Source organism: Ochotona curzoniae, unplaced genomic scaffold (assembly GCF_017591425.1).
Source record: "Ochotona curzoniae isolate NIBS_2020 unplaced genomic scaffold, NIBS_Ocur_1.0 contig_2927, whole genome shotgun sequence".
Lineage (NCBI taxonomy): Eukaryota > Metazoa > Chordata > Mammalia > Lagomorpha > Ochotonidae > Ochotona > Ochotona curzoniae.
Genome location: NW_024465654.1, coordinates 2,858,522 through 2,877,641, shown reverse-complemented (window position 1 = coordinate 2,877,641; position 19,120 = coordinate 2,858,522). Strand labels below are relative to the sequence as shown.

At 57.0% G+C, this 19,120-nt stretch overlaps 1 protein-coding gene across 7 annotated transcripts; it reads left to right on the top strand.

Moving 5' to 3' along the window:
• The first annotated feature begins 389 nt into the window (after nucleotides 1–389).
• On the top strand, nucleotides 390–19,003 carry IFFO1 (intermediate filament family orphan 1). 7 transcript variants are annotated; one of them, XM_040978780.1, is made up of 10 exons: nucleotides 390–1,174; nucleotides 4,279–4,339; nucleotides 4,496–4,591; nucleotides 8,583–8,723; nucleotides 8,907–8,915; nucleotides 9,616–9,773; nucleotides 9,895–10,015; nucleotides 10,302–10,394; nucleotides 17,453–17,583; nucleotides 18,196–19,003. In XM_040978780.1, the coding sequence occupies exons 1-10, from the start codon at nucleotides 411–413 to the stop codon at nucleotides 18,311–18,313; spliced, it is 1,692 nt and encodes a 563-aa protein (XP_040834714.1). In that variant the 5' UTR covers nucleotides 390–410; the 3' UTR covers nucleotides 18,314–19,003. The 7 variants fall into 7 exon arrangements, with proteins under 7 accessions (XP_040834714.1, XP_040834713.1, XP_040834712.1 ...); XM_040978779.1 differs by having other exon boundaries at nucleotides 10,299–10,394; XM_040978778.1 differs by having other exon boundaries at nucleotides 9,592–9,773; nucleotides 10,299–10,394.
• The last annotated feature ends 117 nt before the right edge of the window (nucleotides 19,004–19,120 follow it).

Below are 19,120 nucleotides of genomic sequence, written 5' to 3'. Positions count from 1 at the left end.
GTTGCGTGTTTCTTCTGGGGGCTGGGGACCATCCTTTCTGGGCTAAGGGAAGAGGGAGGGAGGAAAGTGGGGGGCCCGTAAGGAATGGGAGCCCCCTGGGGGACAGCTGGTCGTCTACCACCAGAGCTCTCGGAACAGTGGTGGGCTCTGTGTGCCACCGTTCCAGTCAGATGCCAGGCGGTTTGGCAGGGGAGTTCCCCAGCCCAGGCTGTGGCTCACCCGGAAGGGTCCAGGACCCCAGCTCAGTGGGGCCTCTCATTGGCTTCCTGTCTGCCCGCCCCCTAACCTCTGCCCCGTCCACGGGAACCCGATTGGCTGCCCACGTTCCCCGGCGGCCTGATTGGCTCCTGCCGCTCACCCTCCATCCCGGCTCCTGCACCGGGCTCCATCTCCCAGCAGAAGACGCAGCCATGAATCCGTTATTCGGGCCCAACCTCTTCCTCCTCCAGCAGGAGCAGCAGGGCCTGGGCGGGCCGCTGGGGGACCCCCGGGGGAGCGACCACTGCTCTGGAGGAGGGGACCTGCCCGCCGCGCCGCTCACTCCCACCGCCGGCCCCGCGGCCTTCTCACCGCCAGGCCCGGGCCCGGCGCCCCCCGCAGCCATGGCGCTCCGCAACGACCTGGGCTCCAACATCAACGTGCTCAAGACCCTGAACCTCCGCTTCCGCTGCTTCCTGGCCAAGGTGCACGAGCTGGAGCGCCGGAACCGGCTGCTGGAGAAGCAGCTGCAGCAGGCGCTGGAGGAGGGTAAGCAGGGCCGGCGGGGCCTGGCTCGCCGCGACCAGGCCGTGCAGACCGGCTTCGTCAGCCCCATCCGGCCCCTGGGACTGCCCCTGAGCGCGCGGCCCGCCGCCGTCTGCTCCCCGGCGGCACGGGTGCTGGGCTCGCCCGCGCGCTCGCCCGCCGGCCCCCCGGCGCCCCCGGCGGCGCCCGCCACCTCCGCCTCGGCCGCCTACTCGTCGTCTGCCCGCTTCATGCCCGGCACCATCTGGTCCTTCTCGCACGCCCGCCGGCTCGGCCCGGGACTGGAGCCCACGCTGGTGCAAGGGCCAGGCCTGTCGTGGGTGCATCCCGACGGGGTGGGCGTCCAGATCGACACCATCACCCCCGAGATCCGCGCGCTCTACAACGTGCTGGCCAAAGTGAAGCGGGAGCGAGACGAGTACAAGCGGAGGTAGGGGCCGGCCGGGCGGGTCGGGGGCCGGGCTCGGTGGCGGCCGGCAGGCAAGGGGCTGGGAGTGGCAAGGGATCCAGAGCCCAGGAAAGTTGGTGCGGTGAAAAGAGGTGGACCCGGGAGACTGGCGACAGCAGCAGACCCCTGGGGGAGACTCCTGCTTGCTTCTGGCCCATCTGCCCAGAGCTGGGAGTTTGTGGTGGGATTTTGTGAGTTGCCAGGTCTGGGAGATACTGCACCTGACCAAAGTTCTCCTGGGAGAGTGGAGCTGACTTTAGGGGTCTTGCGGGAGGGGCTGCACTCTAGTGGGGGATATAAGTCACTGCCCCAGAGTTTTCCAAAGGACCGTCCCCCGCCTGCAGGGGACAGGGGCGGGGATGGAAGAGGAAAGCCTGGTACCCCCTTCGCCTCCTTAAGGAAAGCTTTGGTTGCAATTAGCTACAAAAATCCAGGGAAGAAAGTGTGAGAAGAATTTTCCAGGACACGGGGGTGGGGGACCCATGAGCATGCAACACGCCAAAGTTGGGAACATGGACACACCCTGTGATGGCGCGTCAGCTGGGGGGGTGGGGACGGTGGGGGCCCAGCTAAGTGACACCAGGGGAGTGCTGATTCAGTGCTGGCCTGGAACCCTGTGAAGTCCTTAGGCAGCTGATAACCAGGCCCACCATAGCACAGGGCCCAGCTGACCAAGGGATGCCAGGGTGGGGCAGGAATGGGTGGCAGGCGGGTAGCTCTGGCTTGGGGACTCAAGGCAACTCTTCTAACCCCTGGTGGACAGACCTGGAAACTGCCTTACCAGCCCCTGGCACCAATGGTGCCTGAATTAGCCAGGGCTGACCATCCTGGGAAGTTATTGCCAGGTCTGGGGGTGGGTACCCTTTAGGGAATCTGTCATCTATCCGAGCCGACCATGTTGCAGACCCCCAGTGGGTTTTCCTGGGGGGTGTTGATTCCTATGCTAGCTTCCTTAGTCAATGGCCGCTTGGTAAGTCTGAGTTGTCCTAACCCCACCCGTCAGGTGCCACCCGGAGCCCTGCCCTGGCCCGTGCCCTGGAGTGCATGAATGCGGTCAGCTGTGGGACATGGACAGTTCTGGAAGACAGCCACAACCACAGGGACAACTGTACTTCTTCAGGCTTTTTTTTAAAACGCTGAACAAGCGTTTGTCCTTGGTCCAGCTGTCCGGGGCAACAAGGAGTTATTCCTCGGGGACTGATTAGCTCGTGTGCCCTGCAGACAGCCCTGGAGCTGAAGCCCTGTGGTACGTGCCACTGGCACTTGCTTCTCCTTCCGCCCCAGATCCCCTGCCCTCCTTCCAATCTCTTCCTTGCCAGGGAGAGCCTGGGTGCCCAGGTCCCCTGACTTATATTCCCAGAGACCCAGGGTTTCCCCTACAGGGGCAGCCCCTACCCTTTGTCTCCCCTCTGCTCCAGGATCCAATGTCTTTGGATGCAGGGATGCCCAGTCAATGCCCGTGTTACGGGAGCCTCAGCAGGGTGAACAGGTTTGGGTAGAAGGGGTGAATGTCCGATAAGAGGGTGTCTGTAACGCTGGCAAGCTTCCCCAACGAGTCCCCCTCTGCCTTGAGATTTCCTTATCTTTGGTCCTGCCCCTGACTTCTTCCTTAACTTGCCACTTGGACGTGCTCAGTTCACTGCTGGACAGCCCTGCCCTCCCTGATGGGCCTGGCCCTACTTCAGTCTTACTAGCTTTCTCCGGGGACTTGCCCCACCCCACCCCCATTCGGAGCAGAGGGGGCATGAGGCTACCACATCCCGATCTTTGATATTGTAGATGAAGAAAGCAAAGTCCGGGAAAGAAAAGTTTTTCGTTTTTGTTTTTGTTTTTGTTTTTGAAGCAACCATGTAGTCTCATGTGGCAGAACGCAGAGTAACATGTGGAAGCCTGCAGGGAAGGGGGCAGGGAGCCAGGAGGGCCAGGAGGCCTGCAGGGGTGCAGGGAGCCAAGGGTGGAGGCCCAGCTGGCTCTCTCCCGCCCTGGCGGCCTGGGAGGGGCGCCGAGGCGCTCTCCAGGAGCTATTATTAGGAACACTGCAGTGCGGCTGTGGGTGAGCCGGGCAGGAGGGTGAGCCTGCAAGGGAGATGGTGGGAAGGGAAGGGAAGAGAAGGACAGACTACGTAATCCTTGGCTCCAGAAGCAGCCTGTCTTGGACCTGGCTTTCCTGCCTGTCCTCCTGGCTGCTTCCCAGCCACCTTTCTCCAGGGCCAGTTTGCCCTCTGTTCTCATGCAGGCAGTCCTCCCTGATGGTGGTAAATGGGTGCTGGGCATCCGGGGTGGCGTCGGGGTTTGGGGGGAAGGTCCTGGAAGAACAGGGCCAAGCCCTCTGCAGGGGCGCTGTCCCCACCTCTCCTGTGACAGAACCTGCCCTGTGTATCCCACCCTGCAGCCACCGGGTGCCTTGTGCCCACACATGGCCTGGGTCTCTGCATTCAGGGTTGTGGCCAGCAGATGGTGCTGCTCCCATTTTCTTTCAAGTTTTCATTTCCCTCTGGGTTTGGGTGCTCCAGTGTCTGCTGCCCCTCTGCTTTTGGGCTGCTGGGGACCTGGGGCCCCAGACCTTGGGGAGGCAAATATCGCCCCCTTCCCAGGGCTCTGAAGCAGCCCATGCTTCCCCGGATTAAGAGGCCTCACAGGAAGCAGGGCAGCAGGCTGGAGTTCTGGTGTGATGTGAGCAGGAGGTGGGAGACTGGATATGTGCCACTGAACATGGGAGCCTAAGCCTGGCGGGCCTGGTGGGCCTGGTGGTCTGGCGTGGGCAGACAGTGGTTGTCGAGGCCTGCTGGACAGCTGGTGAAGCTGGGGCCTGAGCAGGGATGCTGAGGCCCAGAGCTGCATCACTTGCTCTTAAATATAGTCCTGTTGCCTGGCCCGCCTGGTGCTTCCGGAAAGACAGTTGGCGAGCTCGGCCTTGCCAGGAAGTGTGGAGCACACGACAGCTGCCGCTGTGCCTACCCCTGCCCCCCATCCCCAGCTACTGGCCATGTGTTCCTGCCCATCCAGTGGCTGAGGCCTACATGGGGTGAGGGCAGCAGGGCATCCCAGTCCCTAAGTTCTCTCCTGCTCCTTGCCCTGTCTGTCAGGTGGGAAGAAGAGTACACGGTACGCATGCAGCTGCAGGACCGAGTGGCAGAACTCCAGGAGGTGAGGGCAGCTGGCTTGGGGCCCTGGTTCCCCTTGGGTCCCCCACTCCACCTGCAACGGGCCACCCAGCCCTGAGGCCAGCTCCTCCGGCCTCCTCCTCTTCTTTAACTTCTGCTTGCGCTGTCACATGGTCACCAGGGTTCTCTCTGCACGCAGGAAGCCCAAGAGGCCGACGCATGCCAAGAGGAGCTGGCCATGAAGGTGGAGCAGCTGAAAGCTGAGCTCGTGGTCTTCAAGGGGCTCATGAGCAATGTGAGTGCCACCAGCCCGACCTGCCCTACTCCCTCCACCCTGCCCCTGCGGAGGAGGGCAGCCCTTTCTAGAAAGCTGGGCCTGTGTCCCCTACACTCGGCCGCGCCCTTCCGCTCCACTCCCTTCTGCTTTCTTTTTCCTCTTTATTGCTGTCTGATGTAAGAGCTGAAGGAGGAACATAGATAGGCTTGGTGTGGGGTGGGCCCCAGGCAGCGTGGCCTGCGTGCTACCAGAGATTGTCCAAGCCTTCTTACAGGCCTGCAGCCAGCACCCTGACTGGATGCTGCAGCTCCAACCACTGCCCTAGGCAAATTCCCTGGCCTGTGGAGCCTCAACCGTGGCCTGGGACCGGGGAAGAAAACCAATATTTGGGAGAATTCTCCAGAACATTTCTAAGCAACCAGGCTGGGGCCTGTATGCACAAGGGTACTTCAGATAAGTCGTGGAAGGGTCAGGGAGGTGGCTCAATGGATTAAACTGCCACCTGCAGTGCCAGCATTCCATATGAGCACCAGTTCAGGTCCCCACCTTTGCCTCTTCCTGTCCCCTCTGCTGTGTCTGGGAAAGCAGCTGAAGACAGCTCAAGTACTTGGGCCCCTGCACCCACATAGGGGACCCCGATGGAGTTGTGGGTTTCTGCCTGGCCAGGCCCTGGCCATTGTGGCTACTGGGGAGTAAATCAGTAGCTGGTGGATAGCACCCTTTCTTCCTGTTTCCCTCTCTCTGTAACTCCATTTCAAATAAATAAATACATCTTTGTAAAAAATTCATGGCAGCCAGGTTAAACCACCACCTGAAGTGCTGGCATCCCATACGGGCACCAGTTCAAGTCCTGGCTGCTCCACTTCCGATCCAGCTCCCTGCAAACGGCCTGGGAAAGCAGCAAAAGATGGCCCAGGTACTTGGGTCCTTGTACCCACGCAGGAGACCCAAAGCAAATTCTAGGCTCCTTGCCTCAGCCTGACCCAGCCCTGGATTTTGTGGCCATTTAGGGTGTGAACCAGTGAACAGAAGATCTATTTCTCTATCTCCCAGCCCCTCCCTTTCTGTAACTCCACCTTTTTTTAAATGTAAGACTTATTTATTTTTATTGGAAAGTCTGATAAACAGAGAGAAGGAGAGACAGAAAGAAAGATCTTCCATCTGCTGGTTCACTCTCCAAGTGGCCACAACAGTTGGTTCTGAGCTGATCCAAAGCCAGGAACTTCTTCCAGGTTTCCCACAGGGGTGCAGGGTCCCAAGGCTTTGGGCCGTCTTCACCTGCTTTCCCAGGCCACACACAGGGAACTGGAAGGGAAGTGGGGTGGCTGAGCTACGAACCAGCACCCATATGGGATCCTGGTGCATGCAAAGTGAGGGCCCTAGCCACTAGGCTACTGTGCCAGGTCCTAACTCCACCTTTCAAATAAATAATTAAGTGAATATTAAAAAAAATCATGGAAAATACAGTCAAGAGATCCTTTTTTTTTTTTTTAAGATTTATTTTTATTATTATTTTTTTTATTGGAAAGGCGGATATACAGAGAGGAGAGACAGAGAGGAAGATCTTCCGTCCAATGATTCACTCCCCAAGTGAGCGCAACGGGCCGATACTATGCCGATCCGAAGCCAGGAGCCTCTTCCGGGTCTCCCACGCGGGTGCAGGGTCCCAAAGCTTTGGGCCGTCCTCGACTGCTTTCCCAGGCCACAGGCAGGGAGCTGGAAGGGAAGCGGGGCTGCCGGGATTAGAACCGGCGCCCATATGGGATCCCGGGGCGTGCAAGGCGAGGACCTTTAACCACTTGCGCCACCGCGCCGGGCCCAAGAGATCCATTTAAAGGCAGATGTTTGTCCCAATAGTTAGAACATTGCTTGGGATACCCCTGTGCCATATTGGAGTGCGGAGGACTCCAGCTCTGCTTCCCGTTATGGCTTCCTGCTGATGTGCATCCTGGCACACAGCAGGTGGTGCCTCAGGTAGTTGTGTCTATCCTCCTGATGTTAGACTGGATTGAGTTTCTAGCTCAGCTTTGGCCTGGCTCCAGCCTGTTGCAGACATCTGGGGAGTGAACCTAGTGTGTGGAAGATCTCAGCCTATTTTCCTCTTGCTGTATGTGGTATTCAGGTAAATATAAATGGTTTTTTTTTTAAAAAATCCAAAAACCAAAATGGGAGCTGGCAATGTGGTCTAGTGAGTTAAGCTGCTACCTGCTACCTGGAACCCAAATCCAAGTCCCAGTTTAATCCTGACTACTCTGCTGCCAATCCAGCTCCCTGCTAATGTGCTGAGAAAGCAGTGAAAGTGGCAAGTGCTTGGGGTCCCTGTCGCCCATGTGGGAGACCTGGATGGAGCGCTAGGCTCCTGGTTTTAGGCTGCCCCGGTGCTGGCAGTTGACTAAATCTATTTTATTTTAAAGATTTATTTATTTCTCGGAATGGCAGAACTACGAGAGAGAGACAGAGAGAGAGATCTTCTGTCCGCTGGTTCCTTCCTCAAGTGGCTGCAGCCAGGCTGGGCGGAAGCCAGGAACTTCCTCTGGGTCTCAAATGGCTGCAGGGACCCAGGCACTTGTTTTCTGCTTTCCAGGCACATCAGCAGGGAGCTGGATTAAAAGTGGAGCAGCCAGGACTCCATTGGTGCCCATGTGGGATGCTTTACTCACTATGCCACAGCACCCACCCTCTAATCTTTTTTGTTTTTTAAAGATTTATTTATTTTCATTGTAAAGTCAGATATACAGAGAGGAGGAAAGACAGAGAGAAATATCTTCCGTCTGATGATTCACTCCCTAAGTGACTGCAACGGCCAGTGCTGTGCCGATCCAAACCCAGGAGCTCTTCCATGTCTCCCATGCGGGTGCAGGGTCCCAAGGCCTTGGGCTGTCCTCAATTGCTTTCCTAGGCCACAAGCAGGGAGCTGGAAGGGAAGTGGGGCCACTGGGATTAGGACCTGTGCCCATATGGGATCCTGGCATGTACAAGGCGAGGACTTTAAGCCCCTAGGCAACTACACTGACCCCTTGATATTTTTTTAAAAGATGTATTTATTTATTCAAAAGTTGGAGGGAGGGACACACACACACATGCACATACGTTTTCTACCTGCTGATTCATTCCTCAGATGGCCACACGCCAGGAGCTAGGAGCCTCATCCAGTTCTCCCATGTGGGTGTCACGGGCCCAAGTACCTGGGCTGTCCTTTCTGCTGCTTTCCCAGGTACATTAGCAGGGAATTAGATGGGAAGTGGAACATCTGGGGCACGAACTGGTGTCCACAAGGGATGCTGGCATCACAGGTAGTAGATTTACCCGCTGTACCACAATGCCACCCCTCTTAAACTTACTTTTTATTTATTTATTTAATTTTTAAAAAGATTTATTTATTTTTATTGGAAAGGCAGGTATACAGAGAGGAGAGGGGACAGAGAGGAAGATCTTCCGTCCAATGATTCACTCCCCAAGTAGCCGCAATGGCCGGTGTGGTGCCGATCTGAAGCCAGGAGCCAGGAGCTTTTCCTGGTCTCCCACACAGGTGCAGGGTCCCAAAGTTTTGGGCCATCCTCAACTGCTTTCCCAGGCCACAAGCAGGGAGCTGGATGGGCAGCGGGGCCGCTGGGATTAGAATCGGTGACCATTTGGGATCCCAGTGGTTCAAGGCGAGGACTTTAGTTGCTAGGCCACAGTGCCGGGCCCTAAACTTACTTTTTAGACATTCTGAAGTGTTCTCATACTTGGTGCTAAGTGTTAGCTGCTTAATTACTGTTATGATATATTATGCGCTGGAACTTTCCCTAAGTTCCATGAGGGTGAGCGGTGCTATTGGCCCTGACATGCCCCAGGCACCAGGCCTCACCTGTCAGGGGCTCCCTCCTGGCCAGCGAGTCCGTTGGAAAACAGCCCCAGCTGTAGGTTGCACTGTGCCCTTGCACCTCCAGCACCAGCCTGGTGCAAGTGGAGGTTTGCTGGGCGCCGGGAGTAATCCTGGGTTCCGTCCCTGCCCTCCCCGGCCCAGAACCTGTCAGAGCTGGACACGAAGATCCAGGAGAAAGCCATGAAGGTGGACATGGACATCTGCCGCCGCATCGACATCACCGCCAAGCTCTGCGACCTAGCTCAGCAGCGCAACTGTGAGGATGTGATCCAGATGTTCCAGGTGAGGGCTCCCAGCCAGGTGGGGCAGCGCCGGCCCTGCGCCCTTGGGACCCTCAAGGCCGGGCGGTGGTGATGGGGGCAGCGCCAGCCTGCTCTGACGCAGCCTCCCTCTCTCTCCTGTATCTGCTTCCCTCCTCTCTGCCTCCATCTTTTTTTTTTTTTTTTTTCCGTGCCGTCCGCACAGAGGCAGCTGGTTAGTCCGCTTGTCCGTGTCCCAGCCGCTCCCTCCTCCCCAGGCCTCCCGAGCTGTGGCCGTTGACCTCAGCCCCAATTTCTTTGGCCTGGAGTCTTTCCTGCTCTCTCTCTCTCTCTCTTTTACCCCTCTCCGATCCTCCCACCCCCACAGTCCCCACTCTCGTTCTGTGTCGGCTTCTCTCTCCCACTTGTCAGATTTGGGGGTACGCTTCAGGCTCTCTTGTGGCCAACCTCGGCCCCTTCCTCCTCCTCCTGGCCAACAACTCTCTTTTCCCTCCCTCGTTTCACCAAGAATTTTTAATTATTTATTTATTTTTTCCCCCTAGAAACCCAAAATGGCCTCTCTGGCCACCCTGCCCATGTCAACGTGATCTCTCGTCCTCTCGAAGCCACTGCGCCCCGTATCTTACTCTGTTTTCTTTCTCTCCTTGTTCTTCCTCAGCCCGCAGCCCTGCCCTGCTCTGTGTCCGTCTTGCCCTGCGTGTTTCCGTGTCTCTCTTTCGCCGCCGCCGTCATAACCGAGTCTTTTCTCTCTGCCTGTTCCGTGTGCCCGCCCCACCTGCCCCGATCCTCGCTGGTTCCCCCGCTTTTCTCCCATCCATCCCTCTCCATCCCCGACACAACACCCCACCCCTCCGCCCTCGCTCCTCATGCACCCGGCCTCGTCTCTGTAGTCTTTGCACTTGTCTCCCATTAAGGTCCCATCCATGGGGGGGCGGAAGCGGGAGCGCAAGGCGCCTGTGGAGGAGGACCCCTCCCTGTCGGAGAGCGCCGGGCCCCGCCAGCCCGAGGGGGACGAGGAGGAGAGCACGGCCCTCAGCATCAACGAGGAGATGCAGCGCATGCTCAACCAGCTGTGAGTGCCAGGCCGGCCCCGCCCCGGCCCCGCCCCCGGGCCTGGCCCCGCCCCCACGAGGCCGGCGCCCCGCCCCGCAGCCTGACGCCCCGCCCCGCCCACCGGGGTTCCCTGTCTCTAGGCGGGAGTATGATTTTGAGGACGACTGTGACAGCCTGACTTGGGAGGAGACTGAGGAGACCCTGCTGCTCTGGGAGGATTTCTCAGGCTATGCCATGGCAGCGGCAGAGGCCCAGGGAGAGGTAACGCCGCTCCCGGCCCCGGGGCCCCTCCAGCGCCTCCCCTTCACCCCCCAACCCACTACCCACCTCATTCCTTCCCTGCCTGCCTGCCTCCCTCCCTCGCTGTGTTCCCAGTGTAGTCGTCTTCCTCTCCCCGCTTCACCCCTCTTTCTTCATCCTCTACCTCCTCCTCCTCCTCTCCGCAGTTGCTTTTAACCGGAGTTTCTCTCTTTCTGTCTCCTGCCCCTGCCCACACCTGCTCCTCCTCCTTGCCGCCTCCCGTGCTGCCTCACTCGGCCCCCAGCAGCAGGAGGACAGTTTGGAGAAGGTGATCAAAGACACCGAGTCCCTCTTCAAAACCCGGGAGAAAGAATATCAGGAAACCATTGACCAGATAGAGGTAAGCAGGGGCGGGGGTGGCGGGATGCTGCCAGGGCCTTCCCGCACTCCTATGGGACTGACCTCAGCTTGGGTACCCAGGGAGGACCCTCAGGACCCCTGGTGTGGGCTGCAGTCCGTCCTCCTCCAGCTCTGCTCCAGCTCCTCGTCCTCGCTAAGCCTGCTTTAGCGTCAGTGAGGCGGAGAGCTGGATGACACCTGCCCTGGCAGGCTCTTGAGAGAAACGAATGACTTTCTTTAGAAAGTTCCCGGAGAACAGAAGCAAAACATCATTTTAGTTTCAGTGCAGACAATTCTGGCAACACACGTGCAAGGGATCGTCAAAAAGGTCTTGAGGGCCTGGTGTTGTAGTGCTGCATGTTAAGCTGCTGCATTGTGTCGGCACAGGTTCAAGTCCCAGCTGCTCCTCCACTCATCCAGCTCCCTGCTAACGCACCTGGGAAGGCAGCAGAACATGGCCTGGGGTTTGGGTTGCTTCCACTCATGTGGGAGACCTAGGTGGAGTTCCAGGCTCCTGTCTGCTGCCTGGCCCAGCCCCGGCCATCACAGCCATCTGTGAGATGGCTCTGTCTCCCCAGCCCTCTCTGTAACTGCCTTCCAAATAAATAACATAGATCTTTTATTTTTTTAAAATGCATTATAAAGAAGCCACGAATGAATTTCAAATTTTTATTTTTAAATTTATCTTATGTAAGAGGCACAGAGACAGATAGAGACAGCTCCCAGCAGCTGCTCACTGCCCCAGGCCGAAGCTGAGAGCTGGGAACCCAGTGCAAGGCTTCCCTGTGGGTGGCAGGAAGCCCGACTCTGAGCTGTCATGCTGCTGCCTGCCCGGGCCCCACCTTGGCAGGAGGCTGGAGTCAGGAGGCAGAACTGGAAGCCAGGCACTCCAGTGTGGGCTGCAGCCATCCCAGCTGCTCACCAGGTTGAGTTAAGCACCCTGCCCTGGCCCACCCCTGCCCCACCCAATTCTGTGGCACTAAAAGGCAGCGGGGGTGTAAGGGAGAAAGAACACGCCGTGTACTGGCTCCCTCCCCACATAGCTGTGATGGTGGGCTAGCCTGAGGCCAAGCCCTGGACCTCCAGTCTTCCACGAGGCTGCCCCCCAGCAAGTGTGTTATCCTCGCGGGTGTGACGAGAACTTGAACCTCAGCTCTGCAGCTGAAGATGTGGGCAACCCCACTGGCATCTTCAGTGGCTAAGTCAGATGCCTGTCCCTCTCAGACTTTTTTTTTCCAAACCAAAATAAAGTATCTTTTGATCGATCTTTATTTATAATACTTGGAAAGCCAGAGTTATAGAGAGAGGAGAGACAGAGACAGAGATCTCATCCTCTGGGTCACCCCTTCTGTGGCCACAATGGCCAGAGCTGAGCCTATCCAAAGCCAGGAGCCAGGAGCTTCCTCCGGGTCTCCACACGGGTGTAGAGGGCTTGAGTCATTCTCTTCTGCCTCCTGAGGCCGCAGCGTGGAGCTGGATGGGAGAAGTAGAGCCGCCGCGGAACACGAACTGGCCTATGTGGGACGTAAGGCGGCAGCCATCAGACCCACATGATCTTTTTCAAAATGGTTACTTCTTTCTGTCTCCTTGAAAGGTGAAATGACAGAGAGAGAGAGAATCTTCCATCTTTACTCCCTAAATGCCCGCAACTGGGCCCCTCTGCAGCCGGGAAACTAGTAGAGCTCCATCCGGGTCTCCCACATGGGTCCACGTGGGTCCCAGGTCTGTAAGCCAGCTGCCGCTGCCTCCCAAGTACCTGACCGGGAAGTCAGACTGGGAGCAGCGGGGCTGGGGCTCACGCCACGCAGGCTCTTACCCCACTGCGCCACCATGCCCAGCTCCATAAACTTAGCTTTTCATCTCATTTTTGAGGCACTTAAAAAATTTTTTTTTAATTTTGTTTTTAATATTGTTTTAAAAATTAATTAATTAATTTTTGGGACAATCTTTACATAATTAGGGTAAAAAGGGTCAAGCGCTACAGGAAAATGGGTAAGACAATTAGTTCCATGTTGTTTCCTTCATATATCTGAGGTAAAAGGGGACTTTTAAGGGACAAGCCTCACCAGTCTCCCACCCACCCCAGGTCCCTGATGTGGGGCATGCTCCGAGGGTCTTGCTCAAGTGGTTTTGATAGTTCAACAGTTCTGAATTGCTGCCAATCTCACCACTCCAAGCACGATGAGGTCGTTGAAGGATCCACTGATTGACATAGTCCATCATAGAGTTTCTGTTTGCCCAGTTTTTCACTGCCAACATATAGCTGAGGTGATTGATTGACTCAGCTGGTGGTTGCAATTGCTGGGTTGGTTCTGTTTCCAGCCCTGTCTTTTATCGGAACCAATAGGTGCCACAGTTCAGCCTGGTTCTGCCCAGCACATACTCGGCCCTCACACAAACCAGTGTGGGCTGCAGCCTAGTTGGAGCGACCCACAATAACCCCCACCAGGCCCACCCCCTGCCTTGGTTTGCCAGTGTATGTAGCAGACTAGTTCCATCTGTCTCACATCCCCTTCAGCTCTCATACATGTCAATGGGTATTAAAGCCTAGTTCCATCTAACCAGCTCCACTATCCAGCCCTCACGGATGTTGTCGGGTGTCTCTCTGTCTAGCCACCCCAGCCCCTGTCCTAATTTTCGTGCCCTTCCATGGGGTTGGTAACCCAAGAAGGAGGAACCCACTATTTCCCTCCCAGGCCACTCCCACTCCTGGATTATACACTCTCCAGGTGGTTCTGTGGTTTAACTTGACAGAATTGGCCCCCAGTACCAGCTTCTGCCAGCTGATGCTGCAGCTAAGCCCCAACAACCCTCACCCACTCTAATTGTAGTTTGTACCAGTAGGATCAATCAGCCCAGCCTGGCTTTTCCCTGATCTAGTCCACATGAGGCCCACAGGTGTTGTAGCGCTTCCTGGTCTGGTCTGTCCCCATCCCAGCTCACGCTCCCCAGTGGGAGTAGCTGTCCAGCAAGGGAACCCCCCACTTATTCCCCCTGCTGGCTCTGCCACCTCCCTTCCTGGTTCTTGTTTTTAATATTGTTTACATAATTGAGAGGGATGCATGCCCATGTAGGCTTCTGATTAGGGTGGGGAGTGTCTGATTAGGCATGGAGGACGGTGGGTAGGACAAATGTTTCATTTTTTTTCTGTGTCTGAAGGGAAAGTGGGGAGAGGGCCACTTTTTGCTGTCAAACTGTGTCAGCACCCGGGCATAGGGGGATGGTCATTTGATGATGCGTAGAGATCCCATTATGGGGAAGACTGTTCCGAGGGTGTTAGTTCAGTGGTTTTGATAGTTTTGTTATGTCGTCAGCTTCATTGCTCCAGGGTTGAGAAAATCTTCCCAAGGTCTACTTATTGATAAAGTCTACCTTGGTACATCCACAGACCCAGGAATGTGCTGCAAAGCTTGGTCAGGAGAATTGTCCAACCTGTTCTGTTTGTCAACCTCTGATATGGCAGTTAACTTCCCCTGTTGGCCTAGATGAGCTTGCTGTCATATCCCCCGTGTTTATCTGGACATGCTGTCCACTGCACAGGCAACTGAGGAGGCCCAGTCTCAATGCATGCACTCCAAGGTCAGACCACATCTGGTGATTTTTTTTCCTGTGGCTGGGGTCTGAGCCCAGGACTCTAGTTGGGGAGTCCCCCAAGAAACCTCACCTGTGGTGACCTCAGACTTGACTCTTGTGTGTGCCAGCCAGTGCAGGGTCAGGTTCAATCTGTGATCTGGACCAGCCAGCACGCATACCAGTGAATGCAGCTGCCTGGTCAGTTCTGTCCCACCCAGGCCCGTACCTCACAGGAACTGAGGGGTGCTACAACCCAGCCTACCTGCCCAGACCCAGTCTTCCTGCATACCACCAGGTGCTGCAGCCTGGCCTAGTGGGGGTCATCCCCAGTAACCCCTGGAGTGTCCTCATGTAAAGCTTGGACTGGGGCCTGGCTCATGGTAAGTGCACCATTAAGGGTAACATTGTTTTATTTTTATTAGACATTTATTTGAAAGGCAGAGTGTCAAGAGAGTGAGAGACGCAGAGAGAAAGAGATCTTCCATCTACTGGCTCATTCCCTAAATGGCTGTAACAGCGGGATGGGGAGCTGGGGACAGTGGAGGATGGGGCAGTGTTGGGCCATGAAACCTGAGCCAGGGAATGCATCCGGGTCTCCCATGTGTGTGGGAAGTGCTTGAGCCATCTTCCACTGCCTTCCCAAGCTCACTGTTACTAGCAAGGCCTTGGGTTTGAGCCTAAGTGCCAGAGTCACACACAGTGGCTTCATTTGCCACTCTGTGACAAGCTGGCCGCAGCCAACATTTGGTTGGCTCTGTCCCAGCTGCTGCAGCTGTCTTACAGCTGGGGCGTGGCGCCCTCCAGAGGTGGCAGGTGCAGCTGGGGCTTTTAGCTGAGCTCCGGGCGGGGATGGAGCCGGGCGGGGATGGAGCCCAGATGGAGGTGCCCTGCCCGTGCCTCTGGCTTCTCTTTCTGCCCACACGGCTCACTCCCTCTGTGCTGTGTGCACTCAGGCTGCCTGCATTTTCAGAAGAAAATGATGATTGTTTTCCCACTTCCTCATTCTCCCAACACACATCATCCGATTGGCCTGCTCCTTCCTTTCCTGTGTCACACACACACACACACACACACACACACACACACACACACACACACACACACACACACACACACACACACACACACACACACACACACACACACACACACACACGCTAAATCTTAAAGGCGCAGCCAGTTGGGCCCTACCAGAACTGGTCTCCAGGGCCCTGTTTTGGCCGGCCTCACTGGGTGCTGCCCCCCATCCCATTCCTTGGCTCACCCAGGCCCCCCCAATGCAGGATGTTCGCCCTGTGCCTTCAACCCGAGAGTGGCTGCAGGGCTGTGATCTGGGGCTCCCATCTCTCCTTTAACACGTACCCTGATGAAGAGCCCTCTGGGCTGTTCCCTTAGTCCTGCAGCAGCCCTCTCCTCCCCAAGCAGAACCAAGTTGGAAGAATCAGGAGCAATGAAGTGGTGGCTTCAGTGGCAGTGTTGTGCCTGGTTGTGCCCGTCTCCCTGAGCTCCACAGTTGGTTGCTGAGATGGCCTTGGCCATGGATGATGCAGCTGAGGAGTTGCCACACAGAAGCCGGTAGAATACCGACTCCCCATCCCACCTGCAGCTCTCTGCTCCCCCAGGGCTGGGTGGGGTAGGGTAGCGTAGGGGACGGTTTTCCAGAGACTGTCTGGTCCAGGAGTCGTTACCTGACCTCCAGTCATGACCTTGCCTCCTCCCTGCTTTAAATGTGTGGTGAGGTGGGGAGGGAGAGGCATGCACCCAGGTGTGGTCAGAGTAGTAAATTCTGGGTTCTGCAGCCCAGCCCGGTGGGCAGTTGCACTCCCTGATAAGGTGTCACAATCCGGAAAAACAGGAAAGCTGGAGTCCAAGGGCTGTGGACGTGAGGGAGGGTGAAAGACAGGAGAAGGCTGGCTGCCTGGTTGGACCAATTTACCCCATCTTCGCCCATTGAAGTGTTGCCTTGGAGCCCATCCGAATGTCCACGTGTGACATGGCAGAAAGAAATTCAAAAAATATGTTCATAAGTGGCAGGGGGAGGGGGCAGAGAAATGCGGAGGGGTCACTGCTGGCCACACCAGTCCTGTGTCCAGAATGGAAAATGTGTGGGTCGTTGCCTTTTCCCTGTCCTCCCTCACCCCCACCCTGCTGGCTTCCTGAGTGAGCCTGGGGGCAGGTGGACTTTGGGTCAAGCTGGGGCAGGGGACAGCAGTGTTTTCTGTCTGGTTTGAATCGTTAGTTCTGTGGACTCCCACACTGCGGCTGTGATCCCAGTTGTCAGTCCCAGGGTATGGAGCACTGTGCCAGCAGCCCCCTCCATCTGGCCCTGTGCCCCGTTTGTTTCTTCCTCATAAGTTCCCATCCGTTGTGCCCAGCACATGTTAGTTAGGGGTGGCTTCCCCTGTGTCCCCGGGTGGCTTCCTCCCCTTTCTCGCAGCAAGTCAATTCCAAGTGCTTTTCTTCTCTTCCCCTTCAGGCCCCTGTCCTTTATACCCAGGACAAAGGGAGGCCCAGACCGGCTCTGGCCCAGATTCTTCCCGCCCGGGCTGGCCGCCTGCCTCTCCCGCTAGCCGGGACCTCTGGCTGCAGCATCCACCCTTGGTGACGGCATGCCCTTGCCCACATGTGCCCTTGCACGTTTTTTGTGTAGAGCAGAACTGTAGTTGGTGTACATCTCTGTTTGTTTAAAAGAGAATCTATTTGAAAGCAAGTTTCACAGAGTGAGACCTTCTATCTGCTGGCTCACTCCCAAGGTACCTGGAACAGCTCTGAGGCCCGGCCAGGCCAAAGCCAGGAGCCAGAAAGCTCAGCTGCCGCTGCTTTTCCAGGCTTATTAACAGGGAGCTAACTGAAAGCAGAGCAGCTGGGATTCAGAGCTGACACTCCGAAGTGGGATGCAGGGGCTCAAAAAGTGGCAGCTTAGTTTACTGTGCCACAGCAGCCCCTCTAGGATGCATCTTAGAAATCAACATGCCGTCATCACGGCCATCTTCAAAGTGCCTGGAAATGGCTGACAAGCGAGAGGATAAAATCGGGAGATGAGAAGACCAAGCCAAGGCGCGGTGCCCCCTCAGGTCGCGTCCCGCACACAGAGTTGTAGACTCAGAGGTCGCCATTGATGGTGCGCAGTGGGCAGCAAGGCATGTAGGCCCCACGCTCAGGGCAGTGAGGTGCGTTGCCCCACACACCCTGCACCTTGGCCTCTCCACAGGCCGTTCCTCGTCCCTCAGCAGGCTCTTGCAGGCTTGTAGCATGTACCTTAGCACTGCCCCATAGGCATGGGTTCCCAGGCCAACCAGTAAGTTCATTGGGTGCCTCCTGTCTGGATCAAATTTATTTTAAAATCTGAGCCTCCTTCATCCCTTTCTCCCCTCCCCCCTGCACTGTCCCGGCTGCCCTGGGGCTGCGGCCCAGCTGCTTGTCCTGGCTGTGCCACAGGGCGCAGGCAGCTGCTGACCCTGCCTGCCCCGCCCTGTCCTGCTGCAGCTGGAGCTGGCCACGGCCAAGAGTGACATGAACCGGCACCTGCACGAGTACATGGAGATGTGCAGCATGAAGCGGGGTCTCGACGTGCAGATGGAAACCTGCCGCCGGCTCATCACGCAGTCGGGCGACCGGTAAGGGCCTCCCTAAGCGGAGGGCAGAGAGCCTGTGGCCATGGCCGTGGCTGGCAAGCCGTGATGACCCGAGGCAGCAAGGGCCACCCCCTGGGAATGGTGCGGCTGCCCGGTCCAGCTGGCAGAGAGCTGGAGGAGGTGTCTCCTTCCCTCTGTGTTGGTCACTGGTTGGCTGGTACTTCCCACTGGTGCCCACTCTGTGTTTCTCCTCCTGACTGAAAGTGCCTGAAAAACTGGCATGGTTCAGAAAGGACATGAGAACTACTGATCTGTATCTGAAAGTTGAGAGAGCCACGAATCATGCCTTTGATCCCAAGTTAATCACAGAAATACCTACAAAGCCCAGGCCCTGGGGTGGGCAAGGAGCCCTGGTGGCATCTCCGGTCCTGGGACTTCAGACAGCCAGGTGGTCCCTGGCTGACCCACCCACCCCGCCACCGCCCAGGGATGAATGCAGGATGGTGCACTGCCTGGATCTGCTTGTGCTAGCCCTGTTCCCCACCCTGAGTACCCCCGTCCTCACCTGCTAGAGGGTGATAAGGCTGCCTAACCTCCCGGTTCGTGGGGTCCCTGCAGAGGGGCCCCCAGGTGACAATGGGCGTTTTCTTCTAGAAAGTCTCCTGCTCTCACTGCAGTCCCGGTTAGCGACCCGCCGCCACCACCACCGCCACCGCCAAGCGAGCCCGAGGACTCGGATCGGGAAGTCTCATCTGACAGCTCCCTGAGATAGGGGACATCCGTTGCAGTGCCCACTCTGCTGGGAACACACCAAGGCAGCGATGGGGGCCCCTTAAGGGGAGTGTCACCTGTGCCCCCTACCCACACCAGGCCTGGCCTCCGTGCACTGGGCACCCTTGCCTTGGGCTCCCCCCATCCCCGCCCCACTGGGGTCCTGGACCCGGCCCATCCACCACGGTGGGGGTCCCCTGCCTTCACGCATGGGTGTCTGCTATTCGCCCACCTGTCCAGCGCTGCCAAGTGACCATGGCCCCTCACTGTGGAAGGGGCATGGGCTGTGGCCCCTATGCCTGTGGTAACCGCTAGTTTGTGCTCTGGTCCCGTAACTGGTTGGTGCTGATGAAATGAGGTTCAGCTGGAGGCCCTGGGAAGGCTTGGGCAACATGGCTGGACATAGCATTCCCCCCCCCCACAGTGGTGGAGGTGCCAGGCTCGAAAGGGGCCTCAGCCTCATGGACTAACAGTGTCAAGGCAACCACTTCTTCCTGGACCCTGTCGTGGCCACGCACACGTATGTGTGCGAGTGCTCAGGGTCCCCACTTCAAGCACCAGACCAGGCCAAAAAGTCTGGTCTCCACCACCCCAAGACCCACAGGTTGGCAGGGAAAAGCTTGGAAAAACTGGAGAGGCACAATGAGAATACCTCATGAAGTCCTTAATAAGACTGGCTGTATTTACTGAACACTGTCAAGCACTTTCTATTACCCAGTCTTGGTGCTGTTATGGTCTTTTCATCTTCGTCAAGAGCCTCCACATGGGAGAGGGCAGTCATCAAGCCTGTTGCAAGGTGCTGTGCCGG